At 45.3% G+C, this 14,650-nt stretch overlaps 1 protein-coding gene across 1 annotated transcript; it reads right to left on the reverse strand.

Annotated features, from left to right (window-relative positions):
* Nucleotides 1-2,246: 2,246 nt before the first annotated feature.
* On the reverse strand, nucleotides 2,247-7,558 carry LOC142769071 (uncharacterized). Its single transcript, XM_075871924.1, has 3 exons — nucleotides 7,328-7,558; nucleotides 5,785-5,878; nucleotides 2,247-4,864 (listed from the first exon to the last, which is right to left on the reverse strand). Exons 1-3 carry the CDS (start codon nucleotides 7,478-7,480, stop codon nucleotides 2,442-2,444), a joined length of 2,670 nt encoding a protein of 889 aa, XP_075728039.1. The 5' UTR covers nucleotides 7,481-7,558; the 3' UTR covers nucleotides 2,247-2,441.
* Nucleotides 7,559-14,650: the final 7,092 nt, after the last annotated feature.

The raw sequence follows: 14,650 nt of genomic DNA on the forward strand, positions 1-14,650 counted from the left end.
GGTAGCAAACCAGATGCCAATATCTGGTTAACCTCTCGGCCTTTCCTTTCTCACTCACTCACTCACTTGCCATCAGGTCGGCCTGAGTTGTTCCGGGTGGTAGTCCGTGAACGATGCCTCGCAGCACGTCTTCTGGGTCGGCCACGTACGCATTGAAAGGGTGAATTCGTCCTCTGATTTTCATTTGGTTGATCTCTCTCAGCCTGCTCGCCACTTGTTCGTGTGGCGTGGACAATATTATGATGTTTGATCCGGGGTGGACCCGCAGCAAAAAACTTTCTCCTCCAAAGCTGTTCCGGCAGGCCTCTATCACTGCCATAGAGAGCTCGGATCCAAATAGATTTTTCACTGTGAGGCCCTTGTGCGGTCTCAGGATAACCTTTATGTCTTCCTTTGGAAGGGGCGTCGGTCCACGGCGTTTTCTGCGCTGTAAATCCCGCTTGACTTGGCTGTCCCGTGCTGCGTCGGCAAGCGAGTGGCCTGCTGACTTTTTGTTTTTCTTCTCTAGTCCCTTCTCGGGTTCTTTCTGGCTTTTTTTAAGGTTCTTTTTCCTTCTGCGTGAAAGGACGGTGTACCAGCCGTCCTCCGTCCAAGTAAGAGCCAGATCCGCGTCGTCATCGTTCTTGTTATCGAGAGACGAGGCGCTAGGCGCTCGCGCGTCGTTACTTGGTTCCTCATTTGACGAGACGCTACTCGCGTCGCTTGGTTGATTCTCCGACATCAGAGATGCGCCGGGAGGGTCTTCGTCAACGTCCATGTAGACGAAGAATTTCTAGGCGTCCTTATGAATGCATGCTCAGTAGAAACAGGGGAATGAGCCGACCTCCGTTTTCCTCTGCGCAAGACACATAGTCTGAAAAGGAGGTTAAATGGCACTCACCATTGACTTCCAACTCGGTCAGAAAATGTCGGAGAAAGTCGGTCGAATAGTGGTGAGCCAGTCGACGCACCCGTCGCCGCACCGCGCCCGGTTTAGCGTCCCGGCGCCGCCGACCGAAGCCGGTGATACGGTAAGCTGCGTTCGTGCACGTCGTATCTTCAAACGTTGATAATTTCTCGTGAAGCTGGTCCAGGTCCCAGATATTGATGTCCTTCAAATCCTCGCAACTTCACGGAAAAGATGATGCACTCTTCAAGTAGACTTGAATGAAATTTCTGCCTGAAAGCGTTTCATAAAGTGGAGAGCGATGTGAGCACGTCCTCACCGCCCTACGCCACCTAGCGGAAGCCACAGCGCAGAAAGTTTACCGGTGCATAGGTGGGTATTAAACTTTTTTAAAGTTCTTGAGAAGCCATTTCCCGGTTTTCAACTGAGGAAGGACCGGTGCGGGCTGTAATCAAAAACACTTAGCCCCAGCATCATCGTATCCGAACTCACCCAGCAAAGACTTACGCGTTCCGTTGTGCGTTAGGCCTTCCTTTTTTTTCTTTTAGCCCGTTTTTCCCATCTGCTGGGTAATTAGCCGTTCTTTTCTTGTAAATATGAGCATGGCATCGCGTGATTTTAACAGGTGGCTTCGTCGCTATGCGGCGCAATGCCTACCTGTAGAAGGGTACTTACTGTGCTCTACCCGCCAGGTGACGCCAGTGAGTGCGCCGGCCTAGGGTGCCTTGATGCCCGCGCGCTCCGCTGAGGGTGAGGACAGCCGCGTCGTCTGCTACGACGGCCGCCATTACGGCTCCTGCCGTAGTGGGGCAGCATGCGAAGCGCATTACCGCTTGCGGTGCTCGCGTATGGTAGGAAAGAAGTACTCGTTGGCGAGCTTTTTTTTTTGGTGCAACTTGGACACCTCTTAGTGCTGTTGTTGCCTAATTGTTAAATGGAACAACGCACGTCATACAAACTGGTGGCCTGTGCTTGTACAATGCGCCAGGGGCTGACATACACTGAATGAAATGAGCCACGAACTCCCACACCAGAAAGATTCGCGTTAAACCGTTGTCCTCGTTAAGACGGAGGGGCGCATGAACTTTTATTACTACGCTTGCTGAAAGGAATGCAATATTTGGGTCTTTGTGAATCAGCCGAATAGCAAATGCAGGAATCGCTGTACTTTATATACTTGCGTGTGTGTGTATATAACGCACACGCACACGCACACGCACACACACACACACACACACACACACACATTATCTGACATTCGGTACCACCTTCCCCTGCCTCACCATTTCATGCACTGTGCAGGCAGCATACCCGAGAGTAACATGCTTTACCAGTGTACCTTTATGAAACGACACCCACGATTTCAGTGAACAGGCCATTTATTTGTGCGCCTTAATGCTGCGTTGTCCCACTAGTGAAAATCAAAGTCAGATACAAGACAAACCAAATGCAGTACGAAATGAAATGTTTAAAAATAAAAAATGCAAGAGTCAAAAGCGTGCCCACGTGAGCCGAAACCTTTTAAGCATACAGCTTATCTTGGCGTGTCCATTTCTCATGAGAGGTTGACGCCGGCACATGTTTTGCTTGCATGTCCATTGCAACTCCCGACTGGAACCTGCCGAAGGTGAATGCGCAGCCTTATTCTTGCGTACCTCTCTGTGAGCAGTCGGTATATACTGTCCTCGTGCTCCGCGCATACACACAAGCTGCGGCGGTGCACCTTGTTTAGGTATGCGGTGAGTGAACGAAGCGGCGACTTCATCGTGACTACTTTGTCCGTGCACCAAGAGTTTATGGCAGCAAAATGCTCCTCATAGTCTATCAAGGCTTTCATAACTCCCTTGCTGGGGTAGATGAGGTTGCCTCCATCTGAAACGTACTCTTTCAGTGCTGTCAGCGAAGCATGCTCGTCGTTGGCAGTTCCAAGGAGAGCATCTTTGCATTTTGCGCACTTCACAGATGTCAAAATTCCCTTCAAAATAAATCCTCCTAGGTAAAAGAGAATACTGCATTCTGTGGACGACAATCCTTCGATGAACAAAATCTCTGAATCATCGATTTCTTGAGCTTCCTTCTCGACGCAGGCTTCCTTCCCCTGGGATAGCAGGTCCACCAGGTACTCCCTGTCATCAAGCTCGTAGCTGGTCGTCCTCGGTGTATGCAAAAATTGGCTTACGCTCACCAGTCTCAGAGCGCACTTGAGATCGTAGGCATTGGGAACCGGCTTCATAAGCCGCACCACAGAAAAGAGGTTCTCTAAGCAGTCCTGCAGGAGCCTGCTCGTAAGAAAAAACTCATAGCCTTCGTCTCCTAAAAGAACGTCTTGGAGGCGAAGTACAACTGTAGTTGATATGAGTACACCTGCTTGCGACGGTTTCCAATGGGATGTGGCACACATTTTCATAGTTCTGATGGTTTCTATTGCTGTGTGTAATGTATCTAGGGCTTCGGAGTACTTAGCCCTACTTCTCTGACTCAGGGCCAGTGTTGGATGCCGCGAAGACATCAGTGCATACCATTTTGAAATCAGCTCCATGAACCAAGCTGTTGTTTCTGCTTCCTGTTTAAGAACTCCTTCCTTTATAAGGAATCTGATAGCTGGGGGAGCTTCCCGAAAAAGTTGTACAGCGACACCAACCTTCATTTTGGTGAAGTGGCCTGCGCTGGTGTGCATTTCGGATAAGTTTGGGGCTACCTTCAGTTCTCTTTTAGAATCTTCTTCGAGCACAGCCTGAACATATTCCAAGTTGACTTGTGAAGAAGGCAGGCCATGTTTGGCAACTGTGGCCTCACTCAACGTGAAAACTTCTGAGCTCAAGAGCTGGACTCTGAGGTTCTTCAAGACGTGAGCCGGATCAGCAATGAAAAAAAGTTCCTTCCCGTCCATGCACGGATGAGGTATGGAGCACACCGTGGAAGAATCTCTGTGACTGGAAAAGGCGAATTCCCTCCACATTGCGCGGTTTGCCGAGCCCATGTCACATGTGATTGCGTGAACTCTCAGATATATTTGACTGCACAGCTGTACTAGTTCCAACACATAGTTTTTCAGCAAGCCGCCATCGATGTTTCTTCCGGTAAATTCATATGCAATCACCTGCTTCCATCGCTGGTTAAGTCCGCCCAACATAAATACCAGAGCATGAACCGCAGGCTCTTCAGGCTTCGGAGGAAGAGTTATTCCTCCGAGAAGTGCGTCTTCAGCCCGATCTAGCTCAAACCCCGGCACTATCTCCATTTCATCCAAAAAAAGGACGCAGTCCTTTTCTACATCCTCCATGGTCTCGGCTTTGCATTTCATAACGTCTATCACTTCGTGAAGAACGCCTGGGAGAAACTTCAAATTTTGAATCCTCCGTGCGAGCGTTCTTTTGGATGGGAGAGGATATCCCATTTTTCTCAAAGTTTCATATCCGGTTGTTCCACAAGCAAACTTAATTTGAAGGCCTTGCTTGACAGTGTGCGGAGACCAAGAGTTCCCCAAGCTGCTGCTCCTTGAGAGAGCGCGTACTTGATCGTCGTTGAGAAATTTCATATTTTGCGAAATACTTGTTGCCTCAGTCTCGAGTTTTTGCACTTTTTTCTTGAGACCACTAATGGTGTTCTTGGCTGTGTTATGATGTTGCTGAAGTTCAGAGTACTTTCTTGTAAGGTCAGCAAGCTTCTTCTTCAGTTCTGCTGATTCTGCAGTAGAATTTGATGTCTCACCAGCCGCTGCATCAACTTCTCTTGAATCTGCATCACTAGTGTTCGCTGACAGTTCAACAACGGCGTCGTCAACTTCCATGGTGTCGTGCCCATAACACGATGTTCCTTGCCGTGTAGATTCAGGAACGGCGTGGTTTTGTGGGGTCTCTAGGGTAGTTTTAACTGCAGCTGGATATTGACGCAGACCAGGAGGAGATTTGTTGGTCTCGTTGCTGGAGGGTGCAGGCACAGTTCTTTCTTTTGGTGGCTTTCGTTCCTTAGGCAGTGCTGCAAGCAGAAATGTATGTATTCATGAACATATTCAAGCAATGCCAGTTCATGTCTAGCTTGTTAATTTTACAAATGTAACACATGCAGCAGATACCGGCTTAGTTATTGACGTGAGGAAGACACTTGTCCTTCCCCCGCCCTTTCCACAAGGGATAGGGGAAGGTCTTAAAATACCATAATTAAATTGTGCTCAAAATTTCTCCCCACAATAAATGGCTCTAATTCACAAAGGAGCTTCATATGCCAGAGCTACACGTGTGCGCCGTTGTGGAGGGCTCAACTGACATTCGCTCCCTATGCAGTTTATTGATTATTTGATTGTAGGGCTTAACACGCCAACGCAACGCAGGTAATGAGGCGCACTGTAGTGGGGGCTCGTGCATCGTGGATCTCGTATACATAATGGTTTCCGTTTTCCCCCTTTGTTAATAACATAGCCACTGCACCTGACATCCTAGCAGTACACGACCGTGTGCTAAGTAGCGGAAAACTGTTGTGCAGTGGGTCATGCCTGTAAACACTGAAATCCAGACGTATATACAGTCATGACCAAAAAATGCAAACAAGAAATATAAACCACAACACTCAAGTATCGCAATTTTTTTTACGTGCAAGTCAGTGATGCAACGTAATCACAAAAACAAAGTTGGGAAATGTAGCTTTCCAAACGCACTAATAGCGTGCCATTATTTGACCGTCTAATATTAGCAGTATTTTTCGATTTTGCGTGGTCTGGTTCACATTTTTGTGTTCGCATTTCCTAGCTTTGTCCGTGACTGCATTTCCAGAATTTATGCACTCATGTGGACGCAGCATATGAGGACCTATTTGGTGTTAGCTTCGTAGAAATCCCAGGTACATAGAGTACTTGCAACTGGTGCTGCTTTATGTAATGCAAGAAAAAAGTTCAATCTTACGTTTGAATGTGAACAAAGTTGGGACGGCATTTGGTTTCAACTTCTTCCAGCCATCCGCACGATGTTGCTCATAGTTGTTCTCTTCAAAGTGAGCCTGCAAATAAAACCAGAATTGGAAATTAACACACTGGCAGAAGAAAAACGAATGTCTGTCACTGTCAATAAACAAGATTTCATGTATGCATTCAGTATGATTCGCAGCAGGAACTAGCAGCAACTTTGAAGCACAAAAAGAAGGAAACTAATTGAGCTCACGCGCGCTTTCACGTAAGCCACTTCAGTGAGCGCGATCATAGACCCAGCCTGCTGTTATAATAACCCTTTCAATTTTCGCACTGAAAACCTGTAAGGATTCCTGAATTCATGTGAATAAAATATTAGTCTATTGTGCCGACAAAGGACCAGGTCTGATTTTATAGCGAGCGTTACAGATTTCGTTCTATCGAAAGCTTTGCACCCAAGCCTCCAAGTTCCCAATGCAATCGAATTTATTTGTCAGGTAAAAATGACAACACTCCGTAACAGCGCTTGTTTTGTTCGTCACTGAAGTGTTCCTGATTACCAAGTATACATACGACGATACACACAAGACGGGCAGAAGTCCGGCCTCGTAATATTACGAGTTTTTCGCAGGAACAGCATGTTTATGTTCAAACGGCTTGATTTCACAAGAGGCGTTCAAATTTCGACCGATCAGTGCCAACGCGTGCACGAATAAACATGGGCAGGCCTCGTAAGCGTTGTGAAATCCCCCTACCACGCACCCGAGCCTATGTTAATTCCCTGCGAGGCCATATGCGCGCATTTCACGTCCAATTTCCTCTTATGTGAATTACGTGAACTCTACGTGCCGTACTCTTGAAGTTCGGCAGCAGTCAGGCGCCGGCAGATTTCCGTACTCGCTCGCCGACACGCGGCCTGAACTCACTCCCCGTTTTCTGCCCTTGCATATAATTTTCTCCCTCCTCCACTTTCTAAATTCTCATCTGTTTAACTACACCTCCTGCGTCCCCATCTCTTGCCTACTTTTCGTTCAGCTCAACTCCGCCAGCACCCGGTCGACGCGTACGCTGTCGGGGCGAGTTGGCGAGCGAGTACGGCAATTTTATGAAGTCTGTCTTCGGGCTACGAGGCGGACGGTCACGACAGCGGCAGCCGGTCTCGCGAGCAAAATAGCTGCGAAGCGCAGTGCACGAAATTAACAGCCTCGGGTAGGGGGTGGGAAGGATTTCACAACGCTGCTGCCAAGGCAACACTTTCCCGTGCAAGGGCACTGAAACTAGTCGCAATTCCTATGAATGTAGTAGCACACTCGAGGCCCTTGAACCAGCATGAAATGTTATCGACACGGGGGCTTCCGAAGCCCCCGTACTTGACGCATTTTCTTAAAGCGTGATCTTTTAACACGAGCACGCCGCACAGTACCCTGCACGACGTTTGGCTGTCCTGCGTTTACATTGCGCGCCTAAATAAAAAACAACGGCGCCCTAAATAATGCTGACCAGTCAGAATACGACGCACTAAAAAAAAAATGTTTACTTACGCTGCATACGTGCGACGTATTAGTCGGTTGCCACTTGTCTCGTTTGATTTTAACGGTCCAAAGAAGCCTTCTTTTTGGGTCTCTTGGAAACCGGTACAACTTCCATCCGTTTCTCGAGTGATTCGAGCACTGCGGCACGCAGCAGCCGGGCATGGTGATGCGGAGATGGGTGCATAAAACTGTAAGGGAATGAACACTGCCCAACAACACCTCACACGCCAAGCACGAACTACCGGCCGGAGCCGCCAAAATGGCGGTCGCGCTGGCGCCGAAGCCGAGGCGGCGGCATCTGCCCTTGCAAAAGCTGACACCACTCTAAGCGGGGGCGCGCGCATCGAGGCACTCTACGCCGGCCCGTCAGTGATCCGGCAAATGACAGCGTGACATTTGGCGTCACTGCACCCAAATAACCCGTTTTCTTGGAAAAATATCAACTTAAAGCACGTGCTGTCGAGGACTTTGATTATGGTACAACAATGATGCTCGCGCGCGAGACCAGAACTATGGCGACTGCCGCTCTAGCGCCCCTTGCGGATGACGTCACGTGAGTACTTCGTATAATAGTCGACCTACTCCACGTCGAGGACACCGCTGTGTTTTACGTGTAATCGCGCACTGTTCCTGAGCACAGACAACTATATTAGCATGCTGTGAGCTAATAATTACGGCACGTAGTCTGATTACAACAACACAAATTTATTTTCCTTGCATACTGTATTTCCAACTGTTGGAATTCTTCTCACTTGACATTACTGAAAACCGGGGTAGTTGAGCAGAATCGAGTACTAATTCTATAGGGGAAAAAGCTGTCTTAACCGTTACCTTTCACTGTTTTTCTTAAATGTTGCGTTGCGGTGCAACATATGCGATTCATATATGCAATGCCACATATGCAATTCATTGTATAGGTTGCATTGTGCGTGTGCAAAAAATAAGAACAAGCGTTTCATTTACCGTTCTACGACAACGCATGAGGTCTGCGGTTGAACTCAGACAACGCGTGTATTTCATCGGGAGACGAAGAAAAGAACAAGACGAATGAATTTTATATCTAGGGAATATACGACTTCTTATTCTAAGGCAAAGTGCCCCAATACTCATCTGAGTCGCGACGTTTTACGGGTGTTTGTGCGTTCTCTTGCATTAACTTTTTTTTTTACGAATACGTATCACTCCTGTATCGTTTGCTGGATTCTCGCCGATGCGATCGACAGCCACTTGTACCTTTGGAACGCTCTCGTGACTTGCACGTGCGCGAATTCGTAGGTGGTACTATGAATAACCGAGAGGGTATACCCTGAATTGGATGTACGAAATTCGATTCAACGTATGTTGAATGAAGAGCCAGATTGTGGGACCATAAAGATGTGTACACAAGGCGCTTGATGGAGCCCGAAAATGATTCCCGCGAAGTTGCTGTCGACTCCTGCGATTGACGACAATCGACACCTTAGCCACTTTTGCCTCAATTTCGTAACGAAATATACTCGTCAGCCATCTTGCAAGACCTCTACGCTTGTTTCTTGATTTCAGCGTTGCAGTTGCACGAGAAGTAAATATTTAGGCTTGTGCAAGGACTTCGCGGCCTTTGCTGAATAACACATGCTTATGAATGAGGCTAATGCGTTGAACAATTCTTTCTTACAGAAATATTTGTGTGCTAGAAAGGGCGGCGAGCAGTGTTGAATTTGACGCATCAATGTTCCGCACCAACGGTCGTAAGCATTTTCACTGCCTAATCAAGTTATTAATCGGTGTTTGAAAAATATGCGCCAGCACAAAGCGATGTCTTCAGCACACCATTCCGTTTTCAGACGACTGTGCTCGCGTGATGTATTTAATAAATTTGTCTCTGTGAGACACACTACGCTAAATAATTAAGCACAATTGCAAGCCTGGCACGTTGCCTATATGCGTATGACAATTTTGTTGCTGTTACCGGAGTTTTGAGAATTTGCAGAACTTCACGAGCATATAGTAACCGCTGACCGTGCATGCAGCGTATTTACCATTTGGCCCAAAATGTCAAATGGTACTCCGCCGCGGTGGTCTAGTGGCTAAGGTACTCGGCTGGTGACCCGCAGGTCACGGGATCGAGTCCCGGCTGCGGCGGCAGCATTTCCGATGGAGGCGGAAACGCTATTGGCCCGTGTGCTCAGATTTGGGTGCACGTTAAAGAACCCCAGGTGGTCAAAATTTACAGAGCCCTCCACTACGGCGTTTCTCATAATTATATGGTGGCTTTGGGACGTTAAACCCCACATATCAATTAATCGATCAATAGTCAAATGGTGAAATGGATTTCTTTCGATTAGTTCATTTTCAACTAACGGACGACCACTCTTCACGGACCAAACGCCGTCTTATGAAGCATTTTGAGTCTAGAATTCTGCGTCACGTCGTATTTTTTAATCAGTGATGCGTCTTTAAGTTGGCCGACGCTGTGAAAGCTGTTGATCTCACGTATTTGTATCATTTGTATTGCTGCACCCACTCTTATCTCTCATCTTTCATGTTACCACCTCATGACAATGTAGCTGCTGCCTTGAGCAGCGAGTGTCCGAGTGACTGAGAACGATTTAGATAGTTTTATAAAACCTTCCGATGTGGTCACGTGCTCGACTCGTTGGAGTTATTTGTGCAACGTACACGACCACTTTTTTTTATTTGTTGAATTATACAATACAAAAGATCATCAGACTACTTGGACCTGTAGCCAATGGCTAGTCCTGGGTCCAAAAAGAAAATGTGAATACTTCCACAGTGTTTTTTCTAGTTTTGATGCTGCTACACTTCATAACCGTAGACCATACTTCCCTGCTCCCGATGTTGTATCAATGCCAGGTGTCGTGTCTATGCTACTGAACCTTAAAACTAGATCTTCCTCAGGTACAGATGATATACCTAATGTTTTTCTGAAAAGATATGCAGAAGCGTTAGCACCTTTCATAGCTCGTACATTTCAAATGTCCCTGTCTTTAGCTTTACTGCCTAATGATTGGCTTTTGGCATGTGTTGTACCCGTACTAAAAAAAGGGGACCCCACACTAGTAACAAATTATTGCCCTCTATCACTAACCTCGTCATGTTGCAAACTACTTGAACATATCATAGCTAAGGAAATTAATAATTATTTAGAGGATAACTGCATATTGTCGTCCTGTCAACATGGCTTTCGCAAAGGTTTCTCTACAATCACACAGTTAACAACAGTTGTTCATGATTTTGCTAGTGTTCTTGATGGGTCAGGCCAGGTTGATGTAATATTTCTAGATTTCAAGAAAGCGTTCAATCTTGTATTACATAGCAAGCTTATTACTAAACTAGAATCGATTAATCTTCGATCCTGCTTATTTAGTAAATTGGGTGGCTGCCTATCTGACCAACCGGAGTCAGGTAGTTTCTATTAATGGCCACTCATCTGAGAAGCTACCAGTCTCATCTGGTATGCCTCAGGGTAGTGTCCTTGGCCCCGTATTATTCTTGATACCCATTAATGACTTAACCAACAAAATTCATTCCCCTATTCAAATTAGATTATTTGCGGATAATTGTGTACTTTATAATAAAATTAAAAGCCTTGAAGATCAAGGATCGCTCAACAATAGTCTCCAAAGTATACTTTCTTGGTGTGATCGGTCGAGCATGCAGTTAAATTTCAGTAAAACAGTGTATATTTCAATAACTAGACAGACATCTAAAAACTTTCTTTTGGGTACAAGCTGGGTTCCGAAATACTTGCAGAAGTGAAGGAGTACAAAAACATGGGAATCACAATAACTAATAACCTTAATTGGAATACGCACATTACCAACAAATGCAACTCTTCGTTCAGAAAACTTCGTTTTCTCAGACATCAACTAATGGATGCACCCTCTAGTACAAAGTTAATGGCTTATACATCACTAATGCGGCGTAAACTCGAATACGCCAGCATAGTCCGGGATCCGTACACAAAAATTAATATCGATAGATTGGAAATGATTCAGCGTAAAGCTGTCAGGTTCATATATTCTAAATGTCGTAATAGTGACTCTCCCTCTAGTTTAATGATGCAGAATAGTGTTCAAACACTACACCTGTGCAGAAAAATACAGAGACTAAAATTCCTGTTTGCACTGAAAAATAAACTCTTTGCTATAAACCCAAGTCCTTACTTATTGCCTCTTACTGCTGGAACAACACGGCATCGTCATGCTGACTCTCTAAAACCTATCTGACATGCACTAATCTTTTCAAATATTCCTTCCCAAGAACTATCACCGACTAGAACAAGCTACCATTTCCCCCCTTACATAATGACGATTTCTTAGAACATGTTACTATTTGAACTTCTGACCAGGATGTACAAACTTTTTAGCTTCATTAAATATTATCCATCTGTTCCTTGATCCTTAGTTCAAAAAGCCAATGTCACTTGCCTTATCTCATGCCTCTTTGTCTATATAAGTCTGACGTGCCTTTATCACATGGTCTTAATTCAGTGTGTGAAAACGTTTTGTTTTATGTTTCTACTTTTGTTGCTTCACCTTGACGTACCACTTTTAAAGAAATTATGTAGTTTTTGCCTTATTTTTTGCTGCAGTTTCTTTTGTACACATGCCAGTGTTATTTTTTTGCTGAGTATGCGATTTCTCTGCCTTGCTTTGTTTATGTTCTTTTGCTCTTCCTGTTCGGCCCCCGTTTGGGCCTGCAGCATTTTATAAATAAAATAAATAAATAATGTATGCAGTGACGCAGGCTTACTGTTACATAAAAAAGAAACTAACACTCCAAAACACAGGGTGTTGTACAGTACTACTACAATCATTCTTTAGCATGCGATCTTCGTGCCAAACGACAATAAATTCTATAATCGCGATAGTGTAAAAAGGTGCACCAACGCAGGCGAATCACTAAAGTGTACATAAGAACATAAACAAGACAACTCAGAGACATGCCAAGTAGCCAACAATACCAGTATCCGTATTCCCAAATGCAATGCAAATACAACATTCGTTGCTAAGCCACAACAAGATTCACTGCCAGCGACAGCGCTGGAATCTTCGATGATGCACGCGTAAAAGTCGTTGCTCTTGGCCGCTTCTCAGATTGTCGACGCCCAACGTTCTGTTCGCCGATACTAAGGCCTACAGCGCTTGCAGTGGCTTAACCAGGGGGGGGGGGGGTCAACCCCCTCCCTGAAATTTTTTGTCCAACGCCCCCCTCCTCCACCAATTTTTTTTGGGACGCTTATAGCGCTGACATGATTTAAAAACTAAGCGCTGCTACTATCACAATATCATTTCTGGGCGCTTCTATACAATGAATAATGTCTGCATACAGAAAAACGTGTCGCGGTGTTTCTCAAGGCTTTGGTACTCTGTGAGATCTTGGGCAGGAATCTCTGCCGCGAGTGTTTTTAAGTTCACTATGCGGCAGAATTAATGCTTCAGCGATGGTTATGCTTGTACCCGCTGGAACAGATCTTCGCCGGAGTCGATCACTACGATAATTTTCATTAGGCAGATGCTAGTTTTAATGGAAAAAGCTAGACACAGTTCGAAGGTCCGGTTTGAAGCATACTACAGGCTGACCAATCGTGTGCTTAGATATACTCGCGCCAGAGAATAACATTTATATTAAACCTTCGCACGTTCCGATAACATCTAAAGAAACACACACGCACACACACACACGCACACAAACACACACACAAACACACACACACACACACACACACATGCGTGCAATAGAATATTCGGCTCATCCAGCGAACTTTGCTTGTTATATTCATACACATCCTTACTATGCCCAAACGGCTAAAGACACTGCTCAGGCCGACCTCTCTACCTTTCTGTAAACAAATTGTCTCTCTTCTCTCTCACTCCGAAGTGTTGTCTAGTGACAAAAATGCAACACAGGCAAATGTGCAGGCTAATCACAGCCTTAGAAACGCCTACTATAATACTCATCATGTAATTTAGTCTAATAAACAAAAAGATAGAGAGTGTAAGCCTGAAGCAGCGTAATGAGACATGCTGTGTGGGCAGCTGTAGTGAGCACAAGCTTAATTATGTTCAGCGGTGTGGAAAACAGCTCAAGAATAAGGAACATTCCCGGTGTATTGAATCTTACGGGAGCCATGCTGTGGCCAGCCGTAAGCGATTTAAATGACAAGAAAAACGCAGCACTCGAAAACCTAACCGTGCTGCTTTACGGTGCACAAAGAGAACGAACCCCACAACGCATTACCGTGTCGATAAAATTCGTTTTATTCGGCTCATTTTTAAAAACATTTCCGCCGCTTCAAAGTGATATTGGTGACAGTTGGTACTGGCGATCCGTCTAATGATGGACGCAATGGGCCACAATGTAAGTGGAAAGCACACGTTCTGAAATTTCGGTCGCGTATCGCAAGTCACCTAATACACTTTTGAAGCAAAAGAGCACACAAAGTATAGCTTTCAGGTGCTTCTTAAGGTTACGGGCAGTCAAAACATATTGCACACGCGGTAAAAACAAAAAAAGTCATCGTAAGGTTTGCTGGTTAGTTTAAAAGTACCACATATATTTCTTAGGCAGTTGAGTCAAAGTGCTAAGTAAGGCACGCAGAAGGTGATGATTCAGCACAGCCCTTAAGCTACTAACAACGTTTTCCGGCCCGAGAGGAGGGAATCGTAGCTCTGGTCGATGCAGTTTCTCATTGGTTTCTCAAGAGACAGTCTTCGGGCTGGAAAGCATAACAAAGCAAGGAATGAATTCTAAAATTAGCAATGTTGCCAGTCGCGTGAAACGAACAAAATAAATAGTAAACTTTGAGTGCCTAGTTGGTGCATATTCACGAAAATCTTGGCCCAAGAAAAATGTCCTTTGTGTGGTTTTCTCGTATGCTCCGTTTTTTTTTTTTTGCCCTAGTCATTCTTGTGAAATAATATTTTTTTCGTGATATCTTTGTTCAACACAAGGAAAGACATAGCGCATTAATCAAAACACCGAAGGTACCACCATTCCATTTGAAGACGTACACGCTAAGAAAAATGAATCATTTGACGAGCCCTGTGTATTAGTCCCTTTAGGTAGTAACGAGAGCGTTTTCGGGGGGTCAATATACTCTCGTCGAAAACTCGTTGGAGCAGCAAGTCAGCAAACATCGCTAAAGGGTAACACAATATTTCTTGTTGTGGTGTTCACTGCGGTAACTGTGGTGTTCTTCGGGGAAATCAAATATCTATATATATATATATATATATATATATCGCTGTGTATATAGCAAGCAACCTTTTAAGGGTAGCAACTGCTGCATTTTCATCGCAACACAGCCTGTTTACTTGAGTGACACGA

The sequence above is a fragment of the Rhipicephalus microplus genome, chromosome 8 (genome assembly GCF_043290135.1).
Source record: "Rhipicephalus microplus isolate Deutch F79 chromosome 8, USDA_Rmic, whole genome shotgun sequence".
NCBI classification, from domain to species: Eukaryota; Metazoa; Arthropoda; class Arachnida; order Ixodida; family Ixodidae; genus Rhipicephalus; species Rhipicephalus microplus.

Coding starts and splice junctions, on each gene's coding strand:
- LOC142769071 (XM_075871924.1), bottom strand. CDS start 7,480: ATGCCCGGCTGCTGCGTGCCGCAGTGCTCGAATCACTCGAGAAACGGA. Junction 5,879..7,327: donor ATACGTCGCACGTATGCAGC/GTAAGTAAACAT, acceptor TTTTATTTGCAG/GCTCACTTTGAAGAGAACAA. Junction 4,865..5,784: donor AACTTTGTTCACATTCAAAC/GTAAGATTGAAC, acceptor TTCTGCTTGCAG/CACTGCCTAAGGAACGAAAG.